A 15,210-nucleotide genomic window follows, 5' to 3' on the forward strand; every position below is an offset into this window, starting at 1 on the left:
GAATCATATAAAGAAAAAGAGAGTCTGAAACAAGGAACCTTAAATCGAGTCAAGTATTCAAACAAACAATTTCAGACCCAAAGACCTAGGGCTTTCAACAATAATCGAGTTTAAAAGATGGTAAAACAAATAAGTCAAACAAGAACGAGGAATCTTAATCGAACCAGTACACAAAATACATAGTTTCAAAGCTCGAAGGAGACCAAAAAGAATTAGGGTTTTCAATATGCTGACTCAGATATGAAAAACATGAGCAAAACATAGCAGAATCACAAATAACATTAAAAATCGGAGAAGAGATCTTTTGAAAAACTTAAAGGAAAACCTTAACAAAAAGTCGTTTTGAAAGGAAAGTTGAAGAACTTTCGAGAAAAACACTTAAAACATTCATAGCAAGTACAGATCTAAAGTAGGTCTGAAAGAAAATCAAAAGATCTTAAAGATTAGGGTTTCAAAAAACCCAGAAGAGGTGAGAAAGGCCTTGAAAGTTTCTGATCTAACCAGGAAAGTCAAGGATCTGCCTTGAAAGGCCATGGATGGCCGGAGAAAAGCCATGAACAATAGTCGAGCAAGGACTGGACCAAATTCCTTCGAGGACTGGCCATGAAATCACATAAACAAATACCCAGGAGCCATATGAGGCCATTACACATCTCCAATGGACATGGGAGGCCATGGATTAGGCAGGATTTAGGGCGGATTAGGCTGGGGATAGATGGCGGCGGCTAGGGTTCATGAGGTTTCAGAGAGAGTTGAGAGAGAAGAGATATTCAGAGGCAGTGGTTGGTGAGAAATGAAGTAGGGTAAGGGATCATTTGGGGTTAAAAAAGAAAATGGCATATAGTGATCGTTGATCTAAATGATCAACGGCTGGGATTAAAGGGGTTAGGTAGGGATCCGGGTTTGGGTAGGTTTAGTTGGGTTAGGGGTCGGGTTTAAACGAAATTGGGCCAGGAAATTGGGTCTGATTTGGGGTTCAAATTAGGCTACAATTGGAATGAAATACTAAATAATTTTGTAAAAATATGCAAAAAACATTACCTTAGTTATATTTTAACATAAATATAAAATTCCAATAAAGTAATTACCAAAATAATAATTTTGAAAATAATTATTGAATTTTTAAGGATAAAAGAGGGAAATAAATTGATTTAAAACTTTTAAAAATTATGAAAAAATAGTAAAACATTTGGATATGGTTAAATATGCATATATGCCATTTTGAAGGGTATTTTGCATATTGAAAATATATAGGAAAAAATTGGGTATCATCAATCATGTCATGCATCAGTACATCATCCATTTCCATCCTTGTTAATGGGGGAAAATAGAGTCTTTCAAACCCTCAAGAGGCATTAGGCAGGGCGACCCTTTGTCTCCCTACCTATTCATTATGTGCATGGAAAGACTATCAAGATCTATTGATAAGGCAGTAGTACATAACTAATGGCACCTCATAAGTATAAGTAGGTCTGGACCAAAAATATCCCACCTATTCTTTGCGGATGACCTCACCCTATTTGCCAAAGCCAATGACAGGAACTGCAATACCATTCTTTCAATATTGCAGAACTTCAATGAGCAGTCAGGACAAAAAATCAATCTCGCCAAATCAAAAGTCATGTTTTCTTCAAACACCACACAAGATATCATACAACATCTTACCAATTATTTGTCCATCAAGCACTCAACATCCTTTGGAAAATACCTTGGATTCCCCATTCTCCACAAAAAACAATCACATGCGGACTTTCAATTCATTATTGATAACATGCAACCCAAGATGGTTGGTTGGAAAACTAAATGCCTCAACATGGCTGGGAGAACAGTCCTGGCCAAAACCTCTTTGAACAGCATCCCAAGTCATGTTATGCAATACATAAATCTACCCATCAAAATCATCGATCAGATTGATAGAATTCAGAGAAACTTCCTTTGGGGCACCACCCCTAAAAAGAAGAAGTTACACCTGCTCAAGTGGGAGGTAGTCACTAAGACCAAGGCTGAGGGAGGGTTAGGGCTCCAAAAGGCTAGTATCAAGAACAAAGCTTCCCTCACAAATCTGGCATGGAGAACCTACAAGAATACCAATAGTCTATGGGCTAGAGTCCTCATTCACAAACATTGCAACATGTCTAGACCAGTTAGAGCATTTAGACACCCTAACCACTCAAAATCTCCAACCTGGAAGAGCATTCTAAAGGGCTGGGAGATATGCAACAAAGCAAGCAAATGGATAGTCCACAAAGGAAATAGGGTCAGTTTCTTGAATGACACTTGGATCCCTAATCAGCCAGCAATCAGACAGATGATTGAGGGCCCATTAACCCAAAATGACTTCAATGCCAAGGTGAGTTCAATACACAACATGGGTAATTGGGACACATCTGCTTTGTCCATTAACATCCCCCTAAGTATTCTTAACCTATTGAACTCTGTGTTCATCCCCCCTGTTACAACTAAGGATGATAATCTTATATAGGATTTGACTCCTAATGGCCAATTCTCAAATAGTTCTGCTTACTCCTTCCTAAGCAGGACTACAACCAGTCTCCATTTTGGGAAGGAAGGCTCCTTCAAATGGATCTGAAAGCTACAAGCCCCCAACAAAATCAAATACTTCATCTGGCTCCTAACCCATAAGAGACTTCCAAATAGGAACTTCCTCCACTCTATTGGAATCAACTATGTCTCTCAATGTCAATACTGTAACAATGGACAGGAAAATATTGCCCATATTTTCTTTGAATGTCCTAATGATGTCCATTTCTGGAATGAAATTATATCCAAATCTTCAGGAAATGGTTCAAATAATGCTCATGTCTTCAATGGCCAACAGTGGCAATCAACATGGAACTCTCTAAAAGATGTCCCTTTCAATAACTACATCTCTTAGGGAAACCTCATTCCCTTTTGTCTGTGGCACATCTGGTTAACCAGAAGTAGCAATGTATTCAATAACAAGAAACAGCACATCAGTGCCAATAACACAATCTCAAAAGCAACCGAGTAGCTTATGTTTACAAAGAATGACTCAACAAAGATAACTCACTAGATCATGTTAAAATGGGAACCTCCATCCAGATGTTCTTATAAACTGAATACAGATAGAGCAGCAAGGGGGAACCCAGGAATAGGAGGATCAGGGGGAATATTCAGAAACCACAATGGCGACTGGATATTGGGCTACATGCACAATATACCCCAAACAACAAACACAAGGGCAGAAGTTCAGGCCCTCGTACGGGGTCTACAACTGGCGTAGCAAAACCATTTAGTACCATTGGAAATAAACACTAATTCAGCTGAAACAATTAATATGCTTTTGAATGGAAGTCTGATTTATGACCCTCTAATTTGTGAATGCAGGTCAATCATCCAAAGGATAGGCAGCGTGGTAGTGAGGCACACCTACCGGGAGCAGAACATAGTAGTTGATGCATTGGCCAAGGAAGAAGCAAAAGAGATATTTTTGAACAAATCTATGACATTATCAGTTCCTCCGATGTTTGTCAACGATCTATTTTGGGCAGACATCCTAGGAACTGAACTAGTTAGATCTTTTGTGGGTTGTAATTTAAATACAATCATGCTAAACTTTACAACTATAGGGTCTATGTGATACCTCGGTAATGTTCCTGATGTGGTTCCTTTTATTAACTAGCATATAAATACAATATCCCTTTTAACCAAAAAAAATTCTTTTTTTTATGCCAAGAAATTAAAGTATTTAAGTAAATACACGAAAGAATAAGAATTATTTACACTATTAATGTATTTTAATCTGTTATAATAAATTACTTATTATTTTTATTAGGTAATCAATTAATGCTTGTTATGAACTTAATATGTAAATGCTTTATAAATAACATAATTGTATAAGCATTTTTACAACGCTAATGTATATAGCTTAAAACTCAAAAATAAAAATGCGTTGTCAAGAAACTAAGCTCAAAGTAACAATATAAAAATAAGAAAATACAAAAGACAAAGGGAAAAGAGAGAACTTTCTTATTTCATCAAACACAAGTGTTTTCCAAGTTTGTACAATGTGATGTCCAAACCCTCTATTTATTGAATGATATTTAGGTAATACAAAGAGATATCATGAATATGGTATTAACTATTGAAATTATGGGAAAATATCATGGAGGAGGTTATGCGGGTGTGAAAGTTACAACCGTAATGATAAGAAGCAGTGGAGGTTAATGGAGAAGAGTAGTGGGAATAACTTCTTTAGGAGTTATAGACATCCACTATATTATATAATATTTCATAACATGTGTTACGTTCTTGTATTTTAACTCTCATTATTCTTTTCTAGACAAATAGACAAGCAATTTTGTGAAATTTCGTGGATGGACGGGGGGTGACCCAAATTAATGCAAGTATAATAAAAATTTTAAAAAAAAAAAAGAAGGGAAAAGTGCGTTGCATTTTTGTTCGTGGATGTCATGGTCTAATAAAAGTGCATTGCATGTAGCCATGTACAATGGAATTGAGGGATTGCAAAAGATCCAATAATTTATGAGTTTCTATTTCAAGAACATCAACTTGAGAATTTCTGTAAAGCTAAAATTGGGGTGAGCACACTCGGTTAAAAAAAAATACACAATTGACTAATTCTTTTTTCACTAATAATGTAACTCCATTCAGGGCTAAAAATTAACCTTAATCAAAGATTAACTAGCATATACTTATTGGAAGGTTTCTTTCTTTTAACTCTTCCTTTTTTATTTTTTTGGTTCTTTTTCGATGAACCTAAATTTTTTCTTTCCTTGAGCCGGGATCTATCGGAAACAGCTTATCTACCCTCAAGGTAGGGGTAAGGTTTACGCACACACTACTCTTCCTAGAGTCCAAACCCCACTCGTGAGATTATACTAGGTTTGTTGTTGTTTTGATAAACCTAAGTAAAGGAGAAACTTCTTTTAGAATCACAACTTGGTGGAATAGTCAACATCAATAACATACCCAGTATTATCCCACACCGTGGGATCTGGGGAGGATAGTGTGTACGCAAACCTTACCCCTACCAGGTTCAAAAACTAGAGAAAGTATGTCTCTACCCCTTTAGCCTCCTCCCAACTTTAATACCATGCTTCTTCCGTCGCAAGGTTGGAACTGTGACGTACGCCTAGTTCACACATCAGATGTCGTGGCCCATTGAACCAAAGCCTCGAGGGCAGCCTCTCTAGAGGCATTTGCTCTCTGAGAAAAGGTTTTACTATCTAAGCATGCTTCCCTTTTTCCAGAAAAGGGCATTCGCTACAAAAAGTACCACCAGATATAATATCTACTGTAGTCGAGCAACTTAAAAAACAAAGTTATCCAGAAGTGGCCCTACAAAAGAACTTTATATGTTGCCCAAGAAGGTGTTTCCATATACAAAAGAACTTTATTTTTGCACTTGTTTGATCATTCAGGTTTGAACAAAAATTGCCAACTCATACAACAATCAGAAGTTAATACCATTAAATCTATGGTGCAATACATCTTAATGTCAAGTACTGTAGATTAAGTTGCCTGCACCAACAAGCCCACTATGTCATTAAGATCCATAATACGCCATTTACTAATCCCAAAAATTGGCGCGGATCAAGAAGCGTGACAAGTGTACCGACCACCAGAGATGCTCCCCCTACAAAACGGATTCAAGCAAATGCTATGATTATAACTTGCTCATAAAAGGATAAGAAATGAGAAACAAGAGAAAATGTCAAGCAACAATGAAGACGGAAGATCAAAATACCCTACTCATCCAGGATCTATCAGGTTGTCAACTTCACCTATGTAAACAAGAAAAAAACAAAGAAATGGCTAAGGATCGAGCCCTCTGCTACTAGATATACAGCCTCTGCCAAAAGCAAGGTGGAAACAAAAAAAAAAAAAAAATTCTCTCATCCTCTGAGCGAAGCAGAATGTAAAGTACATTGTTAGAGAGAGGAAGACATGCACTGCTGGAGTAGGTGGTTGTGAGTTGTGAATTTGGTATTTCACTAGAAAAGGAAAGAAAGAAATTCATGGTTTCAGTGTTGGAAAAATGAGACAGAGGAAGAAGAAAGCGAGAACTTAAGGTTAGCGTCTCATACAACAGATAGCAGATAAATACCTCAGTAGATAAGAACTCCAGCATTTTTTCTCTAAAAGTGGCAAACACAAAGATAAATTGGAAGTGCAGAACATTGAGCAACTAGCACAAGTTTTTAGATGCAAGGTAGGATCTCTCCTGACCTGACGACCTGTTTAGATTTACCACTCGGAGCATCTCTTAAGGATTGTGTTGTGTATAATCGAGAGACAGAGAGGATTAAGAAAAGAGCTGAGTCCCAAAAGAGAGAGCTTTCAAAAGGAGGGAACGGAACTTTGATAAAGAGTACTACGCCTAGCATACCAACAACCTATTACATGTATTTGATGTCACTCCCAATAAGTGCGGTAAAAAGGTCAGAACAAACCCAAAGGAACCCTGAAGTGACCAGCGGGCAACTCTCCGTAGAGGGTGTGGGTGAACACATGAGAAAGCTTGCTCAAACTCAAAGCTGCTGTCAAATTTGACTTTGAGATTCTACAAGGCATCACTTTGAACTTTTTGGGCAGTGCATTTAACAGCATTTGACTATTGTCAGTCTAGTTCAAGCAATATTAAGGAGTTGCCTCCTTGCTATTTCCTAGTCCATAAAGTTGAACGCAGCATCCCTCTTATATTCTTGAAACAGAAAATGACAATAAGAACTCCCAGGAGGAAGGAGGATAAAAGAACCGAGCATAGCTCATAGCTGAAATCACGAGAAAGATGAGGCTCACATATGTTGGTTGGTGCTTTATGTCAGATACTCAGGTGAAAATATGAACTTTCTTCTATTGCATTTGTCATGTGGCAACCCAACTATGTTGGGTGGTACTAAACTAGTCGTAGAACGAACACACTAAAAGATGTGCAACACAGTTGAGCCTTTAGAAGTGAAAAAAGGTATACGGCATGGGATGTTTCCCCTCTAGCCCTCATATGGGTCCTAAAATGGACGAAATTGGAGAGCTCTTGTAGGTTTATAGCATGACTCTATACATCACCCATGAGGTCTCTGTTAGTTTTGTTAATGTAAAGATTATGTTCTGTTGATGTATAGGCAGACTAAGCATTTTGTAGATTGATCCGTGTATAGAAGATTGACAGTTTTTTTTGTAGAGAACGGCATTTTGGTGTAGGCCCTCTACTTTGGTATATTGCTTGCACATGAGTTGTCCCGCATCAATTGAATTATTTACCTCACAAAAAGAAAAGGAACTAATCATAGCTCCCATTTCTACTTCAAGATAATCCAAAAATGAGCAAGTGTATAATTAGTTATGTATGTTATTCTCCCTTTTTAAGAAATAACAAACTCGTGTCACATATAAGTATTTCCTATAATTGTTTATAACCAGGAAATCCTTGGGAACCGGTGGTGCACGGTTTAGAACTCGGTGGATAATGTGCCCTCCCATCATCCCTACTCCACTTGAATACCAAGCTTTTGTCCGTGGCAGAGTTCGAAACTATGATGTGTGCCCAATCCACACATCACATATTGCGCTTTTACCACTAGACCAAGGCCCTAAGGGCCACAAGTATTTCCTATATTACACCCGCATAATATACCAATATGGCACAGAGTTATAGTGCAGGCACCAACGATGAGGCATCTCAGAGAGATTAGTACAGTTTTCTACAGGTAAATCAAAGTTTATTTTAGGGATATAATACATGTTCAATAATAAATTCAAGAATTGCAAAACCTACAAGATTCGGAGCCTATTTGGCCAAGCTACCAAAATCTGCTTATTTTGAAAAGTAATTTTTTTTAGAAGTACGTTTTCCAAAAGTACTTTTGAAAAGAAAAAAAAAAGTTTGTGTTTGACTAATTCATTTACGAAGTACTTTTTGCAACATTTGATAAACAAATTGTGTTTGGCCAATTTTTCTAAAAAGTGATTTTGTGTGTCAAATTACCAAAAAAGATAGTACCAAGGTCTTATAATTATTTTAAAGAGAAAAATAAACTTAAATATTTATCGTAAGATACTTTTATTATTTTTATTTTATTTAATTAAAATATGAAACATAAAGTAAACATATATATTAAAGATTTGAATCAATTTTACATATATAGTTATACCAAAGTATATAATATTATCTAGTATAATAACTTATTGTTACATGATGATTTAAATAATTAAAATACATCATCCATTATGAATTAGAAGTCTATTTCACAAATTACTATATATTGATAATCCACATGAAATAATAAGTAAAATCACTCAAACATGATAACATTTCTCAACAATTTCATCTCTACTTCTATCACACAACGTCTCCATATTAGTAGACTGTCTTGCATTTCTAAAGGAATACCAGAAGGCTCATCTCCTCAATCTCTGCAGTAATGTCTTCATTAGCATAATAGTTGAATTCTTTATTGGTAGAAGAATATTGTCGGGTGAAATTTTGTATAGTCATGGTCGTTGTAACTAGATGATTCTGAGTGTTAAACTTGAGAAATGGCATTAAACGTAAAATAGAAAATAATTTTAAATATATATACAAAAATTATTTTCATAAAAAAAATAGTTAAGTATGTTTAAATTCAAATTCAAAAAGAGTAACTAATTATTAACAACACATAATGTATAATTTGATTTTTTTTTTAAATTTAAATTCAAAAAGAAACTAATTATTATCTAACCTAACTTTGTCGTAAATTGCCAAGTGACCTATTGTGAGGCTGCCACTTGGCTTAATGTGAATGGCTTTTCTTCTTCTTTTAATAATATATAGATAGATTATGCGATGCAATTGTAAATTTATTAGTTATTTGTAGGTAATTTTCACAAATTAGATTTGATAATTGTTTTAAAGATTGTTGAACTAATAGTCTATAACAGAAGAAATTATAAATGATTATTTGTAAGAAGAGAATTGATAATCCAAAGAAACATATAGATAATATGCTTTAGTATGAAAAAAGAAAAATAATTTGGAAAGTTACAAGACATTACACAAACAAAAAATCAAAAACAAGAAAAGTCAATAAAGAATTTGGAAAGTTACAATATGATTCATGTATATGATATCTTTAATTTTAAAAGAATGGTGAAAACTAAAAACAAAATGAAAAGAAAAAACTTAAATCAGTAAGGGATAATTTGGACAACATATATTTATGGTGAGGATAATTTTGTCTTGAATAAATTAATTTTCGACTTCTTCCAAAAAGCAGAAAAATTGCTTTTGCTACTGGCCAAAAATACTTCTCCGTCTTGGCCAAACAACTTAAATTTTTTAAAAAGTACTTTTTTGGGGGAAAAATACTTTTGACCTCCCAGAAGCTTGGCCAAACAGGCTCTCAAATACATACAAGATCAGAACACATCTAATTAACAGGACACAACACCTTAGCAAGCAGTCAATAACAAGTTTCAATTATATGGTGATCTTCATTCTGAAGAACACGTCAATGCATATAAAGCAAGATTTTATTTCCTTTCTCCGGCGCAGTTTTTATAGAGACTAGAGCACATAATTGCTATTGAAGGAAGACATTTATTCAGGAATCTATCCTTTCCTTGAAACATAGCAAAACCTTGGCCACACTGATAAATCAATATACTGGTTCATACTACATAAGGAATCCAAATAATAAAGAAAATAACATTAACCAACCTGCAAAGAATTTCAGGTCTTCAACTCATTTATATTCAAAGGTAGGTGGGCTAGGAGCATCAAAGCTCTCTAAAACCTGTGTCTTGCTACCACTGTTTGTCGCTGTCTCCTCCTTCTTTCCACCCCCAAAAAGCCCTCCAAACCAGGAACTTGAGGAAGAAGAGGACGGTGCTGAAGATTCAGCCATCATGCCATCAATACTTACTGGAGCTTGACCAGGAAGCTGCCCCATTGGTTGACCAGGCAGCTGCCCGGTTGGATATCCAGGCACACCAGGGGCATTTGGTAATGGCTCATCCATGGGCGGGAAATTCTGGGGAGCACTCATGACTTTATTCAACATAATTCCAGCTCCCTCTATCAACGCAAGTAAAATTCCACCAAACATTGCTGATCTAGAAGCAGCACCTAATCCCTGCCGCATCTGGAGAAAGCCACCAGTTGCTGCACCAGCAATGATTGAGTTCCACGGATCTTCTTTCTGACGGAGATAAACCATTGTACAATCAAACGTGGAGAACAGTCCACCCCACACAGCAAAACTACCACCAATACGAGGAGCATTCATGCGCACTGCCTGTGTAGCACCAACCAAGCGCTCACCTTTTGGTGAGTTGTATGTGCCTTTTATGAAGTGGAAGGCTGCACCTCCAACAGCGCCCATACCAAATGCACCGCCAACATCATCAAGTATACGGTCAGGGCAAGGTTCACGAGAGGTCTCTGGTGTTCCCATTGTTAAAGGGGACGATCACTAACCGGGAGGAAAAAGGTTAAAGGGGATGACACTGACCAAGCAAACTTGTTTTCACTTTCCAAACAAGTGATTGGTTTGATATAACAACATTAGAATGCAAAGATTTCACCTGCATCAAAACAGTTCTCATCAAGCCGTGCCATCCATTTGAGCACTGAAAACAACAGTATTCCACTAACATGAACACAAACTTTGCATCGAACACTATAACAAGAACAATTTTTTGTCTTATAGCTATCAAAGTCATAACTCAGCTTAAGTAGCAACGGAAGCCCAGTTTTATATATACAAAAGGGTAATAACTTCTTTCTCAGCTACTTATCCATTCGCCCTTTCTTTATAAGCCAAAACATTATTCTTCAAAAAGATTAACAACAGTTTTATATAAAAAGGGCAATAACTTCTTTCTCAGCTACTTAACAACTTCAGATCACTCTTGGAAAGGATATCTTAACAACAGAATATTTCAGCGAGCTAAAAAGCCAAGCTATAAACTTTGTTTATTTAACCGAGAAATCTCCGAGGGTCAATGGTGCACAGGCTTTTTTCAGCGGTAGGGTTTGAACACACATCCTTGAGACGAAGGTCTACCGAAACAGCCTCTCTATCCGATTACACTGGGTTTGCTGTTGTTGTAGGGTTTGAACACAAGCTATAAACTTCCATAGACTAACATTGAAAAAAAATCTATAGGTTTCTTGAAAGTTGGAACAAATGTAATTTTGAGGACCGAACATATAAATAACAAATACTAGCATTCTTTTCAATAAATAAATAAAGAAAAAAGCCTCCTTCAACAAAACTAGGAAACACATAAACGCAAATTACCAAAACAACAACAACTTGCGCTACATAAGCTGATATCTTTAATTAACCAATCAATCAACTAGACCTCAATCCCAAATTAGTTAGTCATCTATACAAATGCTCCGTATCACTTCTTCGTTAACTAGGTCTAGAACTGACTTAATTTGCGAAACTCACAAAAAACAGTGAAAAAAGTTGACATTTTGAAGTTCAAAAATTTTCTTTTTTTCATCAACAAAACATCTGAGAGTTAAACACTGTAAGCAAAAGTTTTAGCGAACAGAAAGGCGAGCTAAAAGAAAGATATTTTAATTTACCTGAGAGAGACGTAGAAGGGAGGTCAGTGGCACCGACCCAGGTGAGCGAGACGCAGAAAAAATGGAGAAGCTGGAAAACCTAGAAGAATTACAAAAATAGGGATTTGCCTGATATTTCATGGGTATTACCTGATAACCATATGGGTTAACGGGTTATTATTTTCTTTCCTTTTTTTTTCTTCTATTTGGTTTTTTTATCAAGTAACGTGTTAATTGGATTAGACACACTCCCATTTCCATTAGTCATAAGCGTTAATTGATCTGTCAAATTCACAACCTTTGTTTTGTAACAGGTTGTTTGGATGGTTGTTAATAGTTATTTTGTATTGTATTATTACTTTAAATATAATATTTGTTTTGATTGTTACTTAAATTTTATTATATCGTATTGTTAAATTTATTATGCAACAATAAAAAGACCTTTTTTTATGTAACGACCGATTCATAATGTATCGTATCGTACTGCATTGTATTGTACTGTATCGTTTGATAAATACAATGTTTGGATAGATTGTGTCGTTTGCCATCGTTTCATGATATCACTCACGAGCAATATGAAGAATAAATTTGCAATATTATAAAGAAAATTTATGATACAAAGTAAAATTACTATATAAAAAAAGTAGGGTAAATGATAAAATAAAATAATTTAATAATAATAAAGGGTGAGATTGAGAGAAAAAGACAAGGTGACGACGCGACCATACCAAATCGGTCGTTACATAAAGTGGCACATTTCGTCGTTATGTAACGATGGATTTAACGCTACGATACAATAAAATTTAAGTAACAATCAAAACAAACATTGTATTTAAAGTAACAATACGATATGATACAATGGGTAACAACCATCCAAACAAGTTATGTGGCCACATCGTTACTTGATATCTTTTCATCCAGCCCTTATTATAATTTATTTTACTCTTTATCCTACCTTTTTAATAATTACTCTACAACATACTTTATTCTTTTTCAAAATAATATTGGAAGCTTATTTTTTAAAATGCTAGAATGTGTGATATTATGAAACAACGAAAAATAATATAATTTATCTAAATATTATATTCTTTAAAAACGATACGATATAATATGATAGGAAACAAAATATAACAACAATCCAAAGAAAATGTAAAGTGAACCTACTCAACTAACGAGTCTTTGTTGCTCATGTAGCACTATTTTTATATTAAAAACTATTTAATGCAACAGCCAACATGAGAGTTTCTTACAAAGCTCATTGTTTGGTTTTGCCATCTCCAATAGAAGGCCATATAAATCCTATGCTTCAATTTTCCAAACGTTTAGAAACAAAAGGAATCAAAGTTACATTAGTCACTACTCCTTATATACTCAAAACCATGGAAAAATCATATGATTCCATTAATATTGACACTATTTCAGATGGTTATGATGATGGAGGTGTTGCAAAAGCAGAGAGCAATGAAGTTTACTTAAAGAAGTTCAAACAAGTTGGATAAAAAACACTAGCAAAACTTATTGAAAAACTTGAGAGATTGGGTTATAAAATTGATTGCTTAGTTTACGATGCATTCTTGCCTGGGCACTTGAATGGGAGCCTTGACGTAATTGGTAAAGTTGTTATCATGTGACCAGGAGATCACGGGTTCGAGCCGTGAAAAAAACCTCTTGCAAAAATGCAGGGTAAGGTTGCATACAATAGACCCTTGTGGCCCGGCCCTTCCACGGACTCCGCGCATAACGGGAGCTTAATGTACCGGGTTGCCTTTGTTTTCTTACCTTGGGCACTTGATGTAGCTAAGACATTTGGATTAGTTGTATACCACGCCCCTCATCACTAGATTTACATTTATATAGGGAAAAAAATCTTAGCCAAGAAATCTCTAGAGTCAGTGATACACGGTTCGAAATTCGATGGGTAATGGTAAAATTTTCTCATGATAAGATCGAACCCGTTACATGCGCCTAACCCATACGTTACTCTTCACTGGACCAAACGCCTGAGCTGAATGTGCAAAGTTTATGAAAGTATGCTTTTGTTTCATTTGCTTCTATTAAGCATATGCTTCAACATTTCAATGAGTTTGAAGCTTAGCCAAAATAATAAATGATCTATGGGTTAATGTTTTCTTGTTAATAGGGTTATTTGAACCAGCCTCATCTTTACTCCATCTAATACATAATTTATATTTTTCTTAATTTTCAGAAGTAAAACTTGGACATAGTTGTGTTTTCATTTTCAAGAGTGTACAGACATTTATTCTTTCACTAGATGGCTGGTGCCAGTACCTATGCACGGGCATACGCCCAACAACATTATTTTTGTGTTTGTATAGCTAGAAAAATACCAAAGGCGCGCAAAATTTTTCATAAGTGGTGTCACTATTTCTAGTAAAAGGGCCGTAACAGTCAAAAAATATTTTGTGGAACCAAGGGAGTTCAAACCCAAGACCTCTCACATAATACTTGAAGCTAACAACCACTAGACTACTGAGATGTTTCATTGCAAGTGGTGTCACTTTTAATAATTTTATCTTGTATTTCTATTTTACTTATTATTTTTATATATATAAATAGTAAAAATTTCGACGAAGCGGTATTCTGTGACACCGCTTGCCACCATGTAAATCCGCCCCTGATTAACGCTTCATGCCGTAAACATCTGCCTAGGAACAAAGTTTGTACAAAATAACAAAATGATTATGATAGATGTACTTGCAATAAAGTACATTCTTCAGCTTGCTTCCTTGGTACATTCTTCTATACCAGACAAAAGAAAGATGCATCACTTTTGGAAGTTAGACAAACCTTTGTTATTAGAGAACCTGCATTGAAAAAACTTAAGCTACATTGAAGAGGAAAGAATATTTCAATTAAGCAAACCAGCAAATACTAGCCGATTACTAATTCAAATATATCAAATGTAGAATTTCCAAAAGTAATAGAATTGTAGAGCACACTGCCATCTACCGCACCAGGGGATAAAAGAAGATGATTTCATCAGTACATAAAGAGCAATTAATGCAACAGCTTATAATGAATCAGAAAAGTTTTTGAGTAACTACAGCGGGGGAAGAGGTGATACGAACGTGGAAGCAAAATAACAAGAATACGAATAAAATGATAAAAAGATAAAGATTTAGTAGAGAATCAACTAAGGAAATTAAAAGAATATTTGAAATAAATAAATACTCAATCAATTTAATACTTAATTAACTCAAAACTATAGGAATAACCCTTAAGGGAAAGTAATCCTCTTGCAAGTTCACCTTAACAAGTAGTCATCCTAAATACTCTCAATGAGTATTCATTCATTCACAATATCAAAATAATCTATTCATTCATTCACAATATCAAAATAATCTAACCCTAAAATGAGAGCCTTAAAGGCTATTTATTCTAGGGAGCTAAATATTACAAATATAGCCACCAAATATAGTATAATCTTTAATTGTTAGCGAAATTATATATGTACCCGCCCCATTATGAAAGTAGTCTCCAACGCTCAATGGCTATCTAGATTGTATCATCCTCCCTCCCTTAAAAGAAATTCGTCCTCAAATTTGGACCTTTAAACAAAAGAAAGGGAGCTTCATTAGTAAAATTTTAACTTGGACATAAGCAAGTGCCTCAAACTAACAAGT

General features: G+C 35.3%; 1 protein-coding gene across 1 annotated transcript; it reads right to left on the minus strand.

Moving 5' to 3' along the window:
- Positions 1–5,378: 5,378 nt before the first annotated feature.
- LOC104231929 (mitochondrial import inner membrane translocase subunit TIM17-2-like) lies at positions 5,379–11,697 on the minus strand. Its single transcript, XM_009785002.2, has 3 exons — positions 11,588–11,697; positions 9,707–10,572; positions 5,379–5,641 (listed from the first exon to the last, which is right to left on the minus strand). The coding sequence occupies exon 2, from the start codon at positions 10,440–10,442 to the stop codon at positions 9,732–9,734; it is 711 nt and encodes a 236-aa protein (XP_009783304.1). The 5' UTR covers positions 10,443–10,572; positions 11,588–11,697; the 3' UTR covers positions 5,379–5,641; positions 9,707–9,731.
- Positions 11,698–15,210: the final 3,513 nt, after the last annotated feature.

Source organism: Nicotiana sylvestris, chromosome 4 (assembly GCF_000393655.2).
Source record: "Nicotiana sylvestris chromosome 4, ASM39365v2, whole genome shotgun sequence".
Taxonomy (NCBI): domain Eukaryota; kingdom Viridiplantae; phylum Streptophyta; class Magnoliopsida; order Solanales; family Solanaceae; genus Nicotiana; species Nicotiana sylvestris.